We start from the raw sequence: 19,497 nt of genomic DNA, 5'->3' as shown, positions 1-19,497 counted from the left end.
AAGTAGCACAGTTTTCTATGGAAAAAAAGTAACTGCTCCATAGAGGTTTTCTGAGGATTAAATGATTTAATACTGATACAATCTTTAAAAGTGAAGAATGCCTAATACAGTAATGTCTATTCAATAGACAGTAGCTGCTATAATCTTTTTAATCATTTCCGGCTACAGATTGGAAAACAGAGTAACAAAAAAAAATCATTAACAGTAATAAAGAACATAGTACATGAGAACAATAATATGTCTCCATTTTAGCTGTGTAAGTTGCTTTATATTTCCTCATTAAATCCCATGACAACATTTATGAGCTAGGTGTTATTATCATCACTCAATAAATCCAAACACCAGCACTCAGAGACTCCAGCCCATCTCCAAATCCTACACCTGTCCACACAACTTCTGACCCAAATCCAGTGTCTGCGAGATGGCACACAGCTGACTAAGAGCTATGTTCAAAGCTGAACTCATCATCCTCCCCTGTATCAGCTCCTTTTGGGAGCACTTCCCCAGGAATAACCCTTCCACCCACTGCAACCAGAAGTCAAACAAGATGCCTCTCTTCCCCTTCCCACCACAGTCAGATAATGATAAAACCTTCTCCCAATACTCCCCCTTCCTTTTGCCTGTTTGACAACGACTCTACACTGTTTTGTCCAGATATACCGACTACTGCTACTATTTCTGCTTTGTCCCTCTAAAATCTAATCAAATCACTCAGCCATGCATAAATACTTTTCATCAAATATATACATGAATCCCTGCTGTATTCAGAATATCATTCAAACACACTTCAACATAACTTAAAGGTGTCTCTCCTGATCTGGTCTCTCTATACTGCTCCAATCCCCCTTACTTTGTTGCCTCCTTGCCTCAACTTTGTCATCTGCAGCTTTCTTGAAACAGGTGCCTACTGACTACTTTCCCCCTTGTCTAGTTCCCTACACATGCAGTTCTCTACATACTCTTTTCTCCTTTGCCCATTTGAATGCAATTCAATCTCCAGGACTCAAACTTACTTTTGTTTCCTCTGGATTCCTTTCTTGTGCATTCCCACTCTCTTCCTAATTCTGAGTTAAGTACCCTTCACATTCTCACGTTTCAACATATAGCAGCAATTACCACACTGTGTCATAACTGCTTGTTAGTTAATCTGGCCGCCCACATAGTCTGTTAACTCCATTAGAATAAGGATCCCATGATTACCGTTTACCCTATTCAGCCAGCACCTATGTGTCCAGCCTGATATCAGTAGATGTTCAATATATTTGCGAGATTTGACTTTCCTTACGCAATATGCCTTTCTGCTGACAGCCAACAATGCAGAGAGAGAGAAATTTCTTGTACCTAAAACTTTCCCCCCAAACACCATCTTTAAACACTTATAGAGGACTTTATTATTTCAGTGCTTATTTGTCAGATATATAACTTGCACTGATATATACAGTTGGCTGTGATGTCATCAAGAGTGCACACCATATTGGGTATGAGACCATTTTTTGTTTTACTTTCTTTGCTAACAAGTAACACAGTTCATAACATTTTATGTATAAAAGCCAGTGGGACTAATAAAGACAGGGGGAAAAGTAAAAAGTGCACTGAAGAAGTAAAGCATTATTATCTTTTAAGATTTACAGAAAAATAATTATGGAATACTTACTCTTCTATTAATAGGCCCTTCAGCATGCTGAAACAGAGGATCAAACATATATATGGTGTATTCCTTATGACATGGAGGAAGAGTTGGACAAAATTCAAAGATGTTTAGCTGCAAGTAACAAAAAATCCAGCCTGGAATGATTTCTTTTTTTTCCAAAAACAAGATTTATTTTTTCCTACTGTAAGAAGATGAGATAGTGCTGCAGCTCTTTTCCAATGGAATTCTTTTGCCTCCACATTTACCTAAGTTTTGGCTTCATCTTCAGGTTTGGGGTTAGATGGCTGAAGCCATTCCAGTCATCATATTCAGATGGAACACTGCACAGAGGAAAATAAGGATTTTCTTCCTAGGGATCTCTCTTTAAAAATTAGGAAAAGTCTAGACTTCCCTGGTAGTCCAGTGGCTAAGATTCCAAGCTATGACTGCAGGGGGTCAGAGGTTCAACTCCTGGTCAGGGAACTAGATCCCAAATGTCACGACCAAGACCCAGTGCACCCAAATAAATAAATAAACAAAAACAAATAAATATGTTAAAAAAATCAGGAAAACTCTCCCTCAAATCCTACATCAAACCCCCATGTTTCCCATTTAACAGAATTGTATTATGTCCTGTAGCCAAAATTAATTAGTGAAACACTTGGGGGAAATTGCACAGGTCAGGACCCTGTCCTGTGAAGTAAACGATTATATAGACATGGATGACAGCCCAAACAAAATCAAAATCTGATTGATAAGGAGGAAAAGGAGACTAGTTTATGGGTAGGACACCAACAGTGTTTTCTCCAGTGAGACAAAGGATGCAAGTATGGGCCTCAGTGACATTGGGAGGCAGGACCCCATCTACTTTTAAGAACCATGTGGGAAATGCCAGGTAAATTGGGCATTGGTTTTTCTAGGTGTCAGGAAGTTTAAAGCAAGGGTTTGAAATATTGTTCACTTCTATTAAGAATAATTGTAGTTCAAAATATTTGTAGTGGCCATTTGTCATTCCTGTGTCTTTCCAGCATTTAAAATACCACTTCTATATGAGGGTAATAAGTCATCATGTAATCTTACAGGGAAGTGAGAGCTCTCTCCCTTAGAAATGGAAGGGATGAAATTCTCTCCCTCTCCACTCTCCCTGGCAGCTAAAGCATGGACACAAGTGGACACTTCATCCCAGGGCGGTGACTCCTACAGGATCAAAGCAAAGGAGCAGGAAGAGTTGCAATCACGTTGCCTGTGATGGTGACACTGAGGGCCCAGGAACAGCAATGCTCATGGCAGCAACTGAACCAATCAGGCTTATGGCATGACCGTGGCTACGTTTCTTCATTTCTGAGTCTTCCTTGCATGCATGTGAGCCAAGTTGCTTCAGTCATGCTCAATTCTTTGTGACCCCATGGACTGTAGCCTGCCAGGCTCCTCTGTCCACAGAGATTCTCCAGGCAAGAATACTGGAGTGGGTTGCCATGCCCTCCTCCAGGGGAATCTTCACAACTGAGGGACTGAACCCATATCTCTTCTGTCTCTTGCATTGGGTGCTTTACCACAGGTGCCACCTGGGAAGCCCCTGCAATGCTTTCTTAGTTATTATTATCTGTTTTGTAAGCCTGATTCTCCAGCCTTCCCAATGAGTGCAACGACTGGCCTGAAGTGTTAGTCATTCAGTCATGTCCAACTCTTTTCAACCCCTTGAACTATACTGTCCACGGAATTCTCCAGATAAGAATGCTGGAGTGAGTTGCCATTTCCTTATTCAGGGGATCTTCCTGATCCAGGGATCGAAACTGTCATCTGCAAACAGTGAGAGCTTTACTTCTTCTTTTCCCATCTGGATTCCTTTTATTTCTTTTTCTTCTCTGATTGTTGTAGCCAGGACTTCCAGAACTATCTTGAATAATAGTGGTGAAAGTGGACACCCTTGTCTTGTTCCTGATCTTAGGCAGAATGTGTTCAGTTTTCACCACTGAGACTAATGTTTGCTATAGGCTTATCATATATGGCCTTTAGTATGTTGAGGTAGGTTCCTTCTATGCCCATTTTTTTTGAAGAGTTTTAATCATAAATAGGTGCTGAATTTTGTGAAAGGCTTTCTCTGGACACTCAATGACATAAATCAAAGCAAGATACTCTACGACCCACCTCCTAGAGTAATGACAATAAAAGCAAAAGTGAACAAGTGGGACCTGATTAAACGTAAAAGCTTTTGCACAGCAAAGGAAACTATAAGCAAGGTGAAAAGACAGCCCTCGGAATGGGAGAAAATAATAGCAAATGAAACAACTGACAAAGGATTAATACCCAAAATATTAAAGCAGCTCATACAACTCAATAACAGAAAAACAAACAAGCCACTCAAAAAGTGAGGAAAAGACCTAAACAGACATTTCTCCAAAGAAGACATACAGATAGCTAACAAACACGTGAAAAGATGCTGAACATCAATCATTATTAGAGAAATGCAAATCAAAACCACAATGAGATATCACCTCACACTGGTCAGAATGGCCATCATTGAAAAGTCTACAAACAATAAATGCTGGAAAGGGTGTGGAGAAAAGGGAATGCTCTTGCAGTTAGTGGGAATATAAGTTGATACAGCCACAATGGAAGACAGTATGGAGATCCCTTAAAAAAAAGAATAAAACCACCATATGACCCAGCAATCCCACTCCTAGGCATATACCATGAGGAAAGCAAAATTGAAAGAGACACATGTATTCCATTATTCATTGCAGCACAATTTACAATAGCTAGAACATGGAAGCAACCTAGATGTCCATCAACAGATGAATGGATAAAGAAGTTGTGGTATATACACACAATGGAATATTACTCAGCCACAAAAAGGAGTGCATTTGAGTCAGTTGTAATGAGGTGGATGAACCTAGAACCTAATATTCAGAGTGAAGTAAGTCAGAAAGAGAAAGATAAATATCATAATCTAATGTATATAAACAGAATCTAGAAAAATGATACTGAAGAATTTGTCTACAGAGCAGCAGTGGAGAAACAGACATAGAGAATAGACTTACGGACATGGGAGAGGGGAGGAGAGGGTGAGGTGTATGGAGAGAGTAACATGGAAATTTACATTACCATATGCAAAATAGATAGCCAATGAGAATTTGCTGTATGGCTCAGGAAACTCATACAGCGGCCCTGGATCAACCTAGAGGGGTGGGATGGGGCAGGAGATGGGAGGGAGGTTCAACAGGGAGGGGATATATGTATACCTACAGCTCATTCATGTTGAGGTTTGACAGAAAACAGCAAAATTCTGTAAAGTAATTATCCTTCAATAAAAAATAAATTAATTTTTTTAAAAAACCATTTGAAGCCTGGCCATGCATTTCAGAGGACGTTTCTACATTCCCTGACCTTGAGAAACAGAAGTAAGAGACTGAAACAGTGACAGATGACCAACTGAATCACAAGAAACCTAGGCTGTAGCTCAAAATAATAGTTTGGTTAATACAGAAAGACTGGCTGGACATTATGAAATTAAGTAAAAGTGAGTAGCAAAGTATTGAAAAGGCATTATGGAAAATAACAGCATGCTTGTATTTTAATTCTATTAAATAAGAACAGGATAGAAAGGCATAAATAATTATTAAATGTTTGTTATTAAATTACAACAGTTTCCAAGAGGAAACGGAGTAAAAATAGAAACCATTATCAAACATTTTAAGGTACAGTAGTTTCTGAGTACAAGATACAATGAAAAACGGAATTTCAGAAGGAATGTTGTTTGAACAGCTAGAGCAATAATAGTTGAAAAGTCAGTTATATCATTGTTTGCAGGCCAGGTTGATTTTTTTAATGTGTGTTTAACTTAAATTAACTTTCAGAAGTTGCTTAGTTACAGAAGTACTCATATTTCTGTAGGAACAAAAAGGTATTTTACGCTTTTAAAAATCCCTTATGCCACCTAATGAGCAAAAATTTTGTAAACATCAGTATTCTTTCTTAAAGTTGTGAATATGCCAGAAAATTTTACATCAAAACAACCTGCTAGCCCATGAAAGATGTTTTGTTTGTTTGTCTTAAATTATAGACAGTGGCATGTTCTCAATTCAGTTCTGTTTTCACATATCTCTTATTTAGCAATTTTAGACCATACCATCAATGCCCCAACATGCAGGAACATCACCAGAGAGGCAATATTGCCACTGTTGGATTTGCACTACCATTCCAGAACAACCGGACAGGGTCTTAACACCTGTCAGCAAAGTAGTGTGACTGTAAGTCTATAGGGGTATTCTGGGTACTCAAATATCCCCACCTCTCACTTCTACTGCTAGCTTGAAGAATGACTGAGACATAAAGTGAATCTATTGGTAAAACTGAAGTTTGTGCATTCCTTTTTTCGAAGGCCTCGGTAAAGGGTTTTGACCACAGCAAGCTCACAAAATAGATAAACTATATCCTGGCTGGTAAAAAAAAAAACTGCCTTTTGTAAATCAAGATGCCCACTGACTGCAAGCCATGTACATGGAGTTTTCTTACTCAGAGCTGGTGAGTCACTGAGAAGAAAATGAAACTCAATTGAGAAAGAGACTATGATGTGCATATTTAGGAAAACTAAGAATTCAAGCCAATCTTTAACAGCCGTGTGATCTTGGATAAAATATCTAATTTCTCAAAGCCTTAATTTCTTCAACTGGAAAAAGTAGATAATATAGTACTTACTTGAGAACAGTGTGCATAGAAAATGACATAAAACAAGTAAAGCATTTAGAGGAAAAAAAAGTCTGCCACCCAAAGAAGCTGAGAAACTAGTTATTTTAAGACCAAGCTTAAGGGGAAAAATTGTCTGGAGTCAACATCTTCCTAAACCTCGTCTCCAAGAGAAGTCAAAATGTTCTAGAGAACCAAGGTAGGGAAATTAAATGGACTAACCTGTAAGAGGAAAGTGCTCGGAGGAATCTTATTTTTAGTTTTAAAAAGGTAAAACTGCAAGAAAAAAATTGAGATCAAAGTTTCCCTATATGTGAGAAAAGCTTAGAAACCTCCCCTACCCAAGTCTGAGGAAAGAAAGAGGCCTGGACGCTAAAGTCTGCGTTTCACAGAGGTCTTCTGAGGTGATGAAGCCACTGATGAGAGGGCAGGCAAGCACTAGTCAGCTCCTCAGCACAAAAGAGCCATACCTAGGTGAGCAGCAAAGCGACAAGGATATGCACCTGCAGGGCACCAGAAAGGCAAGGCCTGAGCAAGAGACAGACCAACAACTCAAGCAACAACTCTGTCTCAACTCTTCCCTGAAACGCCCACGACTGCTTGTCAGTGTGCATGTGAACACAGGGCTCTTCACCATGTGTTCTGGACTGACAAAGCTCCCTAGAACATTCTCCTGTTAGTGGGAGTGACATCAGGGCAATTCCCTAAGGACAGATTAAATTTCCCGTAGGCTCAGAAGCATGGGGATGCCTTTCATTAAATGTTAAAATCACGTACACTTACTAATATAAATGATATATTATATTATATAAATAAGACTGTTGACACTGTTACCTAGATAGATAGCTACCTATCAGATCCTTCCTGGTTTTGTTTCGCTGGTTATTCAGCTTCTGTTATAGTTGTATCTGAATCAGTTTCTAGCAGATAGCCTCATCTCCTTTGCAGCTCTGTTTTGCAATTAGACTACCTGGCAACAACCCCAATCCTGGACAAACTCAAGTATTTGCTTCTTAAAAACTTGCAGAAGTATAGTTAACATCACAGGAGAAAAATGATGCAATTTGAGCAGTTGAGTATTATTACGAATTCATAATCGCCAAACTCAAATAAGCACTCAGGACTACCAGGCAGCCGTGACTGCCTACTCAACCCAGTTCTCAGTCTTCAGACCTCTCTACCACACAGCATGACCTCCCTTTCAGCTAGTGACCTTGCCTCAAACAGAACACTAAAACACAGATTTTGGGATTCCTTGGTGGGCCAGCCATTAGGACTCAGTGCTTTCACTGCTGTGGGCTGGGTTTGACCCCTGGTCATGGAACTACAGTTCCACAAGCCTCATGGTGTGACATAAATAAACAAATAGAATTCATCAGAAAATCAACTCCCTTATTTTCTGAATTCCAAATCTCCAAATTTCCTGGAAGGGTCTCTCTTACAGAAGATCTGCTTTTTTACTGTCTCAAGAACCAAAGTCCGTGTTATCTCTTTCTTCTCCAGTGCAATCAACTTCTGTCCTGACTCCTTCTCTACCAGCCTAAAACTAGCACACCTGTCTCCCATTTTTAAAGCAAACTTTCCTTCGCCCTCTAACTACCTCCTCTGTTTTTCTGATCTCCTTCCTTGGCAAATTTTAAAAATTTTATCCTAGATACACTGTCTCTTCTTAGACATTTCCCCCCTCCCACCCTTTAACACAGTCCACTAAAGTCATTAAATATGCAAACTGCCAAAAGGAACACTTTTCAGTCTTTATTTTATTCCACCTCTCAGCTGCATTTAACCTCCTTGGTCACTTTCTTATTCTTTAAATGTTTTTTTTCTTGACATGAGTGACAGCATACCACTGGCATTCTGCCTGCCTCTTTATTCTTTCCACTGGTGACTCAGATGGTGAAGAATCTGCCTGCAATGCAGGAGACCTGGGTTCAATCCCTGGGTCGGGAAGATCCCCTGGAGAAGGCATGGCAACACACTCCAGTATCCTTGCCTGGAAAATCCCATGGACAGAGAATCCCAGCGGGGGGCTACAGTCCATGGGGTCACAAAGAGTCAAACATGACTAATCAACTGACACTTAACTCGATACAGCCTCTTTTACTAGCACCTTCTCTTCCTTCCACCTCCAACAATATAGCCCTTCAGGACTAAGGTTCAGGCTTCCAACCCAGAAACTTCAGAATCATTCTTAGTTGCCTTTTCTTCCTCTCATACCTCACTCTTGTGGATCTCTCCTACCACACTCTTCAGCCAATCTATCCCTAGGTTCATTTCATCCTACCTTCAAAAAACACTGAATCTATCTATGTCTCTATACATCTAGTGACTCTTTAAGCCTTTACCATCTCTCACTCAGCTATTAAACCATCTTCCTAATTTTTTTACCTGATTCCCCTACTGGTATACTGATTGCCCAGTCCAAATGTATTACTATAATTAGCCAAATAATTATTTTAAGTATAAATAGAACCAGGTTGCATCCCAGTTTTAAAACTGGTGAATCACCTCCCACTGCACTCAGAATAAAACCCAACCTTCCTAAGCACAGTGCACTTTGGCATTGCATAATTAGCTCCCGTTCTCCTATCTCTTGTCCTGACTAACTCTGCTCATCTACACTAGCTCTTTTCTTTTCTTTGAACACACCGAGTTCCTCCCTCAACCCTCTGTGCAAGCCCTTCCATCTTCCCAGAATGATCTCCCTCAACCCCCTTTCTCATCCTTCAGACCTCAGGACACATGCTTTCTTCTCAAGAAGGATTTTCTAAACACTCAGTCTAAAGTTGCCTGACCCACCCATCTTATATATTCTATCACAACATCCTATTTTTTTTCCTGCCTAGTATTTATGACATTTAGGAAATATATCTGTATTTGCCTTTTTCCTTTTTAGCATCAATCTTGTCCAAAAATATGATTCATGAGACCAGGGGGCATATCTGTTGTATGTAGCATACCCTGAATATTTACATACTTGGTACATATCATGGTGTCTGACACTGCGTGGCCATGAAGTATGTGTGGAATAAATGAGTGACTGAACATATTTGATGGGTGAACTACATGGATCTAAAGAGAGGCAGGAAGAGAAATCATAGTTTGGTTTATTAGCACAAAGCACTAAGGAAAGGTTTTGACACTAAAATGAGCTATTGCTCTTAAGTGGGGAAAAATGATCTGTAACATAATCACAGAGACTTTGAGCAGAAGTGAAAAAGTGAGTACAAGAGACTGGTTGCAAAAGGAAATAAGATGCAGGATGACACACGGATATCCCCATTTCTTTGTGTGCTATACTAACACGGAGCCTTCTCTTCCATAGACAGAAATACCGAGGTAGAGCAACATGGAATTTTGAATACATTTGAACCTTTTGTAAGATAGGTTCCAAACACACAACTTAGGATAGGTCTTTATAGCACTCTTAAGCCACTTATTTATAACATATGGCTTTTCACAACTTAATTTTGACATTTAGATATCAAAGAAGAAAAAGAATTAGTATAAATATATTACAGTTCATTATTTCTATAACTATTTATGAATAGTTTTAACTTTAAAAAAGGAAAACTTTAATTTTTTTAAACAGATAGTCACATGGAGAGGCGAGAGAATACATGAAAAGTTCTCAATCTCATTTGTGATAAAAATACATACACTGAAATAGCAATTTTTTACTTATTAAATTGGTGAGAAATTTATTTTGCAAATAAGACACAATGTTGTTTGCTTAGTGTATTATAAAAATAGAACTTTCAAACTTTCTTTCTATTATGTCTTGACTTAATATCTTAGAAGAAAAAATTGGTAATGTGTTTCCAGAAATATAGATTAAAAGAAAATCAAAATCAATGGGTAAATATATAATTTAAAAATTACTTGTGTTATTTATTTTACCAGTACTGGAAAGCAATGTAAATGCTTGTCAACTAGGAAAAAAACTAAAATTATTATGTACATCTATGCCATATTAATACTACTAAACTATGTTCTAGAATCATCTAGCAATTATGAAAATAGGTGTTAAAAAAAAATCTTCCCAACCTGGAAGGGTTTTTTTTAGCATCAAAGCTTTCAATATTGCCAAATATATAGTTCTGGGCTATTACATGAACATTCTGAAAATAGAGCATAATATAAGAGAAAAAATAAAAAAGGAAACGAAAGAAAACTGCTGATGCAAGAGCTAATTAGGTTAGAGGAAAATGCCTCTAAGGCAAGTTTGTTGTACCTCTGAACTAGTAATATAACCAAATGGTAATGTTTACAAGGAGAGAGTGTTTGTAGAATAGGTATACATATCCAAGTATGTGCATATTTACATATTTACACAGACCAACATACACACACACACACACACACACACACACACTCATATATATGTCATACATCAGTCTAATATGTCAAATCATTGCACAAATGTATTTTAAATAAAATTATCAAAAACATCATTTTACAGTATAAATCCTATTAGTTAAAATGAATATAGGGCTTCCCTGGTGACTCAGATGGTAAAGAATCTGCCTGCAAAGCAAGAGACCCAGGTTCAATATCTGGGTTGGGAAGATCTGCTGGAGAAGTGAATGGCAAACCACTCCAGTATTCTTGCCTGGAGAATTCCGTGGACAGGGGAGCCTGGTGGACTACAGTCCATGGGGTTGCAAAGAGTCAGATATGACTGAGTGACTAACACTTTCACAAGATGAATATATCTTGAGCTCTTGACTAACAGGTAAAAGAAACCAGTAAGAATAAATTTCTAAGACCTCCCATTAACCTAGGTAAATGCTTGTGGGATAAACAAATAGAGATATATGTCACTACCAATGAAGGCATTTTAGTTAATGCTGTATAGTCACAGTAGTCAACTAACAACATTTATTTCAGAGGCAAAATGATAAGAATTCAACCAGTAGCTGTATATAAGCAAATTAATTAAAACTGACTAATAGAAGTTATTTTTCTCTGATTAAAAATATGAATAGTTTTTGCTATTTCTGTTTTTAAAATACTTGCTTTTTATTAGAGATAGTATTCTTGATTCTCAAATTCTTAGAATCTTTCCTTAAAATTAATATTTTCTTCTCTATAGCATACTCAGTGAGTTTAGCTTTGTAGTTGGTCTTTAATAAGTTAAATGCTAATTAGGTCAAATCCAACGATTAAACATGATCAATGATAGTATTATTATGATATGGTATTGACTGATGACAAAAAATTATCATGAAGAGTTAATTAACCTTTCTACCTATAGCATACCTAAAACTGCACAGTGATTTAAGTGAAATGGGAAAATATGAACAGAACCTGCCTATGGTCATTCAGTTTTAGATGAAGCATGATTCAGCTACCATCTGATTAAAAACACAATAGTAACTTCAGAAAGGAAATTAACTTTGACACATACTGTCTCTGTTCCTCTGTTATTTTCTGACTTCCCATTTATCTAAAAACTTACATGCAAGGGAGCAAACCACTGTCTCACGAACATAAGCTTTCAGTTTTCAAGTAAAAATCCTATGTACACATATTAACATGTAGCTTCCCATGGAACCCAGGTTATTGAGTATGTTGTTGCCATAACCCCTATAGCTTTGTGCTGTCATTACCTTCAGGCTATCAGAATTTTATGAGCACAACCAATAATAATGATATTTACTTCTTATCCACACCTCATTGCCTTACATTGATTTGCATAAGCAATTTCCACCCTGATAATTGGAGCCAAACATCTTTTTGTAGGTTACCTTATGGAAAAGAGCAGTTAAATACTAATCAAAAGAAATCTTTCTTTATTCAACCATATTTTAAATGATATTGAATTACCTTCATTGGATGAGCAGGAAGGTGACTCACTCTCTGACGGATTTTGAAGTGTTTATATCATGTTTAACGGTGATCTTTCTTTATAATTTTAGTTCCCTGGTGTTGCCTCTTAACAACGTAAAGAACAGTACTGCCAGGTTCAAATCATTAAAGCAATATTGTTTCGTTTCAAAATAAAAAAGAAAAGAAAAAAACAGTAGTAGTATGTACTAATTATTTTTTAATAGCTACTGAGTCAATGATATCTGAGAATGTCAAAATTAAAATTATACCTTTATTCTTTTATTTCTAAAAACTCAAAGAAAAATTATTAAAAATGTAACTAGGGAGATGAAAACAAGTAAAAATCAACTAAGAAAGGTCAAAGTCATGTGAAGCAATTCTATCTATAAGAATCCTTCTCTGAATAATTCACTTTAAAAATAAGTCTAGAGCACTTAGGTAAGAATGAGGATTTGAGCTGTGGAAGCTTAAATTATAAAAACAAGGTAAAAGAAGTAGATCCAAATTTATTGATCATATGTACAAACATTGTGCAAATGGGCACAAATTACTATGTGTACTTAAACTATAAGAAACCTAGGAACTTAAAGATGTGAGCGTTTCAGAAAGATTCAGCGATTCTTGCAGTAATAGAGGTTGAACATGAGGTGAACTAAGAAGATACTCAGAATACAGTGCACTGAAGGCGACTGAAGAAAGGCTCCGAGGACTCTCAGTTAAAGTGGTGAATTGAACAAACACATCTGATTCCACGCTCTCCCAAAACCTGACTAGAACTACGTTGAATGTATGGGTGTTTTCTCTGTGATACCAAAATTTCAAAATCTAGCAGTGGTTTTCCTGACTTCTACTTCTAACAGGGGCAAAGCCATATAGTCTCCCCATGCAGATGAGTAACTGAAGATTCAGGAATGCTAGCTAAATTCTCCCATTAAATTGAAACAGTTGTCCTAAATTAAAGTATCAAACCCAAACTGTTTAGTGACTAGTTCTGCTAGTCACCATCATTAATTAGGAACAAGAATAACGGTTCAGGGGGAAAACATGGGGGGAAGGAATAGTTAGGAAGTTTGGGATGGACATGTACACACTACTATATTTAAAATGGATAAACAACAAGGACTTACTGTATAGCACATGAAACTCTGCTTAATGTTATTTGGAAGCCTGGATGGGAGGGGCGTTTGGGGGAGAAAGGATACATCTATATGTGCGGCTGAGTCCCTTTGCTGTTCACCTGAAACTATCACAACACTGTTAATCAGTTATACCCCAACACAAAGGAAAAAGTTTTAAAAAAGAATAAGAAATGTTTCTCCTTACTTATTCCGTTGCCTCTTGTGTCCCAAAATATTCCAGCAATTGTTTTGGGTAATCTACTATGGAAGAACAGTAGCTATACAGAATTGCAAAAAGATAAATATTTCTGTGTTTGAAAAAATGTATTATTTACAAGTGGCATACATAATCCACAAAGGTTCACTTCATTTACTCTATTTCACTTTCAATTTAACCATTGAAACAAAATGGAGACTGACTTATTAATGGTGCTCAGTCGCTTCAGTCATGTCCGACTCTAATGGACTGTAGCCTACCAGACTCCCCTGTCCATAGGATTTCCCAGGTAAGAATACTGGAGTGGGTTGCCATTTCCTTGTTCAGGGGATCTTCCTGCCCCAGGGATGGAACCTGGGTTTCCTGCATTGCAGGGAGTCTCCTACATTGCAGGTGGTCTCCTGCATTGCAGACGGATTCTTTATCCAATGAGCCGCCTGAGAAGCCCTACGCTATCTGTTACAGTCTAAGTAGACAGAACGTGTGTTCTGTGTGTTACATACTAAAAGAAGTTTTGAGGCAACTTATTTTAAAAATTATGCAAAACTTAACATTTAAGCATCACACAACATTCAAGAAATAAGGGCCAAAAAACAAGACCAAAAAATCAAGATCAGACCAAGGAAAGTTGTGATTATTCATTATTAAACCATTTACCAGACATTTAGATAGCTGATCGAATGGATTATATGGATACTAGAAACAAAACTTTTCTCAAAAAGTCTCTGGAGCCCCTTTCTACTGAGGGATGTATGTATAAGTTGAAACTTTAAATATGTTGTCCAATACAAAATATTGTAAAAGTTAAGAAATATGTAGCTGAATCAATACTCAGGTACTTGCTAAGTTAAATATAAACATGTGAACTCATCTACCTCTATATCATTTTAATTATATTTATTATATAAATATTACATTTTACTTTATATCTATTTATAAAATGTTATCATGTTTTTATATTTTAAATATTGCATAAATATATTGTTTTATTTATTTGTGAATGTATTTGTAAAAAAACATTTTCCTTGTTCCCAAAAGAGCTTAAGATGGATCACAAGGACTAAAAGATTCAAGAGAAACCAAGTTTTAGAAGAAACCACCATTATAATATTGTTCAGGTATGGAATATCAGAGCTAAGGTCCAAGTACTAAAAAAAATAAATAAAATGGAAATATGGAGGGAGGGAAGAAGAAAGAAAGAGAAGGATGGTGGGATGGGGGGAGAATATATGAAAAAAATAGTATTTGCAATTTAGGATGCCTACACTTGTAAATCTAACCTTGGGTCTGTGTGCAAATATAAACTTCCACTTGTCAACATAGAAATAGCCATTGTTAATATAAAAACAATTAATAGATTTTCCAGCAAAGATAAGCACTGACAGTCTAGATTAGCTCTTTCAGCAACAGGTAAACCAAGATTCCTCAGGGGCTTGTGGATGGGAAATATATTATTATCAACTCTGTGACCACTCAGCACCGCGACATGAAGTGTCTGTTCAGGAGGTCATTTTCAAACCATATCCCATGCATCTTCATGCACAAGAGATGATAATTTATCACCTAGACACTGGAATCTACTGTAAACTAATCCAAACTGCTGATGATACACTAAATCAGTTTGAGTGATGAGTATAAATAAAGCGGCAAGGAAAGTACTGAAGGATAAAGATCTATCTGATCAATGAGATGTCACAGGGAAATGAAATGCAATGTTGACAAACACAGAGTCCCTCAGTTGAAAATTAACCAAATCAAGTACCACAGCATAAAGGCACACATTAATACAGGATTCAAATGAAAGTTTAATATCATGGGAGTTAGAGGGTAGAGTCTAACTGTTACAGATAAAACTGGACAGACTAGGTCAGTAGAAAAGGTTGTATTCAAAATTGTTCTATTTTGCATACCACAGAAAGTATGATAAGAAAAAGAAAAACATTGCAAAAAAAAAAAAAAATCCTTTCCAGATAAGTACTGTTATTCAATCTTCCAAGAAAATCTAAACACACAAATGAGAAAAATAAAATTAAATAAAAATTGTATACAGAAAGTGATTTCACATCAGCTTGCTACCAGGAAATTAAATTCAATTTGTGGAACTCTTATGAAAGCTCAGCTATTTTCCGGAACTGTACTGTCATGCTACAACTTCAGTGGGAAAAACAAAGGAGTGGGGATAAGGAAGGACGTTTCTCCAGATAGTTGATATTCATGGAGGTCACTCACAGAGGAAAAAAAAGAAAAAAAGGATTTTTCTAACTATGTGATCAGAACAGAGACTTTAGTACTTGGCAAACAGATTCAGCGGAATTCAGCGATTCCAAAAGTGGCCCTAATGGAAAGAGCTGATTAAAGTAATTCCAACTCCAGCTGGAACAATTTGGTAAAAATATTTTCTAAGGAAAATTATTCTTCAAGGAACTTATATATTTTTTCTCTTGTGTTAAGTATTTATAGCTTTCTCATAACATACTTAACTCTTGTTTTGTATTTTATCATTTAGTTTATTTTGGGTAAAGATAGAATTAGACTATTAAAACATGACCTGATCCCACATGTGGTTTATTTAAATTTCAAAATGAAAAGCTTACTGAGAAAGATAAGATTGATTGCTCTCTCTGTCTTAGCATAATTGTATTTCAGGTGAACATCAATTTACTTTAAAGGACACTTCTAAGTAGCAGAATGCATCATAAATAATTCATCAATCACAGCTGCTAGGAACATGATTTACTCCAACAGATTCAATGGAATAAAAATTCTATTTTTCTATTTTTGTGTTTGCTTTCAAGAATTTAAGAATCTTCCTTTTCTAAGAATCTACTTCTAGATTCCATGTTTTATACTGTAAATGTATTATAATAAAACTGTTTCTTTTTTTCCTTCTTTATTTAAGTACTGTATTTCCTAATTAAACAAAAATGCTTTATTTGGAAAAAATAATAATCTCTGTATATCAACACTAAAACAGCAAACAACATAAGGCACATATCTGAAAAAGTGTTAAGAATTTCTCAAACAGTGCATAACTCCAAGAAGGCTAACAAAATTTGCTTTCATTTTATATAAACTTTTAAAAGGAAGAAAAGAGAAATAGACTTTTGTGAAATCATATATAGACTATTTAGGATCTGCTATATTTGAAAATTACTTCAATTTTAAAATGCATACTAAAGAGATTCTAAATGATATAAACTTTTGAGTTTTGTGGGTTGATACAGAATCTTATCTACCATTTTCATTTGTCGTATGGTAAGGCACTGCTTACCTTACTTACCTTATAGTTTCCCATAAAATTCAGCAATTTTGTATTAGCAATTTCCCAAGCTGTGAAATATCTTTAAATAAACACAAGAATAAGGAAAAATGTAAAAGAAAATAGAAAACATTTTACTTACTTGCAAACCCCTTTGAAACACTGAATGGCCCATAAAATTAGCCAGCATTCTAATTAAAGCAGCACCCTGTAAGAAAGAGTATTTTTAAAAAAGAAAAGAAAAAGGTTTCAACCAAGTAACATGATTTTAAAATTATTCTATATCAGTCAAAAATAGTCTTCTTCATTCATGCTGTTTTATTCTTAAAAATAATTAAGAAATAAGAGAATTATGAATGCAATACTTCACTTATAGGCTACAACTGCATTTTTTGTTCAGTCAATCTAAAAGTTTTATGGATCTAAAACTGATGATTTTGAAGTAGAAGTCTCTTGGATAAAATATCTCAGAGCAATAATAAGTTGCAATTCAGGAATACTAGAAATTTTACTGAGCACCATATATGACAAAGTTAATAAAACAAGGTTCTTGTACTCACAGGTTCATAATCTAGTAAAGGAAGTACACCCATCTTATAAATAATCATATCGAAATATAGCTTTGAAGTAACATAGCTACATACTTTATCTGTGGATCAATCAAGAATCATTTAGTTATAGAAGTGGAAAGTAGGACGTTCCAGGGAATCAGATTTCTTGGATTCAAATCCTGGTTCTGGCATTACTCTCTATGTTTACTCAGCAAAAGTATTTAACCCCTTAGTTCCTCACTTTTCTCACTTGAAAAGTACAGGCAATAATAGTCCAAATTTATATGGTTTTCCTGAAATTTAAATAAATTACTGAATGTAAGGCAATTCAAACTGGGTTTAAAAATTAGTAACTATGATAGAAGTGTTAGCTGTCAATATTATATCAAGGTAATTATATTTATTTCCTGTGTTTTTTTTTTCTTTTAGAGTCTTCTATAAATCCATATACAAGTAGAACATATATGAGGCTGATAAATATTTAGAGCAATAGAACAAAATACTAATGTAAGAATCTATCTCATTTTGAAAATGGTTATTACATTGTAGAACAAAATCAGTGTGAAAAGGCTGACAAGTAATCAATATGAAAAATTCCAAGAATTGATGGTTAAGCCTAGATTATCACAAATCTGTATGCAAAATATAAATAAGACTTCAAGATATTTCAATCTGCAGCAAACTGTTTTAACTATGAAGCAGTGAATGAAAGCAGCAAAAGTTTAAAAATAAATGATAGGAAACAACACAATTCTGTAAAGCAATTATCCTTCAATTAAAAATAAATAAACTTTTAAAAATCTTTAAAAAAAGAAAAAAATAAATGATAGCCTGGTTTTAAGTGAAATAAATCCCTTTATAACTACATTTCTAACTTCATACTCACTTTAAATTCATACCCATCAATAGCTAATTTCTTACCAGGTTTCTCTTTTTTATAAGAGAATCATAAGAATCCCGTATAGACTCATCCAGCCTGGGACTGGGTGGCAACAACAAGTACAGAGACACAAGAACGAATTTCCACTATTACGAGAACTGCTCCCTGTAATTCCAGAATTTTAATGCAGTCGAGTATTCATACTCTACGAATCAGTATTACAGAAATGTCTCGAAAAAAATCAGTCATTATCACAGTTACTCCCCAAATTGGTATTTTATTCACAACTCAACAAATGATGGGTTCCCTGAACAAGACATAGAGTTGTATGCCTTTTCTGGTATATTTTCCTTTCATAGCTTCTACTTTCTGCTCTTTCTTCTGCTTCTTACTTTGTATCTTCTGCACAGTTGTTTAAATCCATAAAGTATGAGCATCTATGATTCAATCTGGGGACCAAGTTAGAATTCCCTTTAGAACTTATCAATTCTGCTCCGTGAACTTCCTTGACAAGCTCCCCTCCTATACATTCCCAATCTAATCTACCCACCCCAAGGTGGAAACTGTCAGTTCTGAAGAAAAACTACCCTGGCCACCTGGGAAGTGAGACGGAATCTCGAGCAGTCGACGGCAAACTTTCCTCAGTACAGAACAGCCATCTTCGGATGATTTAAGTGTTTCCCTCTAGGTAATGAAGACTTGGTCTCTTGTCAGGCTATAAAAACTATCAACTTGGCATGGGCTAATGACAAGAGAGTCCTTTCAAATCATAAAGAATGTACCTGTTTTCTTGTCTGGGTTGAGCTGGAGCAGAGTACTAAAAGGAAAGAAAACCTAGGAATATATTTAATATTTTAAAATTATATACTATGGGACTCCCTCTTATGATTATATTGTATAATTAACTTTTCAAAACTATGTTTGTCTTGCCAATTTGAATATTTTAAATTCTCCAGAGTAGTATGCATGCATTCCTCTATATTTAACTAGACTTTTCTTTCCAAAACTCAATTTTAAATATCACTATTTCATAGAACTTCATAGGCAGATGGGTTCTTCAACTGTCATCAAGCGGCCAACATATACTGAGCACCTATTCAGTTCAGTTCAATCACTTAGTCATGTCCGACACTTGGCGAGCCAATGAAGCACACCACGCCAGGCCTCCCTGTTCATCACCAACTCCCGGAGTTCACTCAGACTCACATCCATCGAGTCAGTGATGCCATCCAGCCATCTCATCCTCGGTCGTCCCCTTCTCCTCCTGCCCCCAACCCCTCCCAGCATCAGAGTCTTTTCCAATGAGTCAACTCTTCACATGAGG

The 19,497-nt window shown here is 36.2% G+C and overlaps 1 protein-coding gene across 1 annotated transcript in view; it reads right to left on the bottom strand.

Annotated features, from left to right (window-relative positions):
- Positions 1-19,497, bottom strand: part of TRHDE (thyrotropin releasing hormone degrading enzyme) — a 457,777-nt gene that overhangs the window by 108,132 nt on the left and 330,148 nt on the right. Inside the window, exon 7 of the mRNA XM_052640844.1 lies at positions 16,885-16,950. Within this exon, the coding sequence (XP_052496804.1) occupies positions 16,885-16,950 (66 nt within the window). The remainder of the gene's footprint in view (positions 1-16,884; positions 16,951-19,497) is intronic.

The sequence above is a fragment of the Budorcas taxicolor genome, chromosome 5 (genome assembly GCF_023091745.1).
Source record: "Budorcas taxicolor isolate Tak-1 chromosome 5, Takin1.1, whole genome shotgun sequence".
NCBI classification, from domain to species: Eukaryota; Metazoa; Chordata; class Mammalia; order Artiodactyla; family Bovidae; genus Budorcas; species Budorcas taxicolor.
The sequence above is the reverse complement of the archived record's forward strand: the minus strand, read 5'-3'. Positions and strand labels throughout refer to the sequence as shown.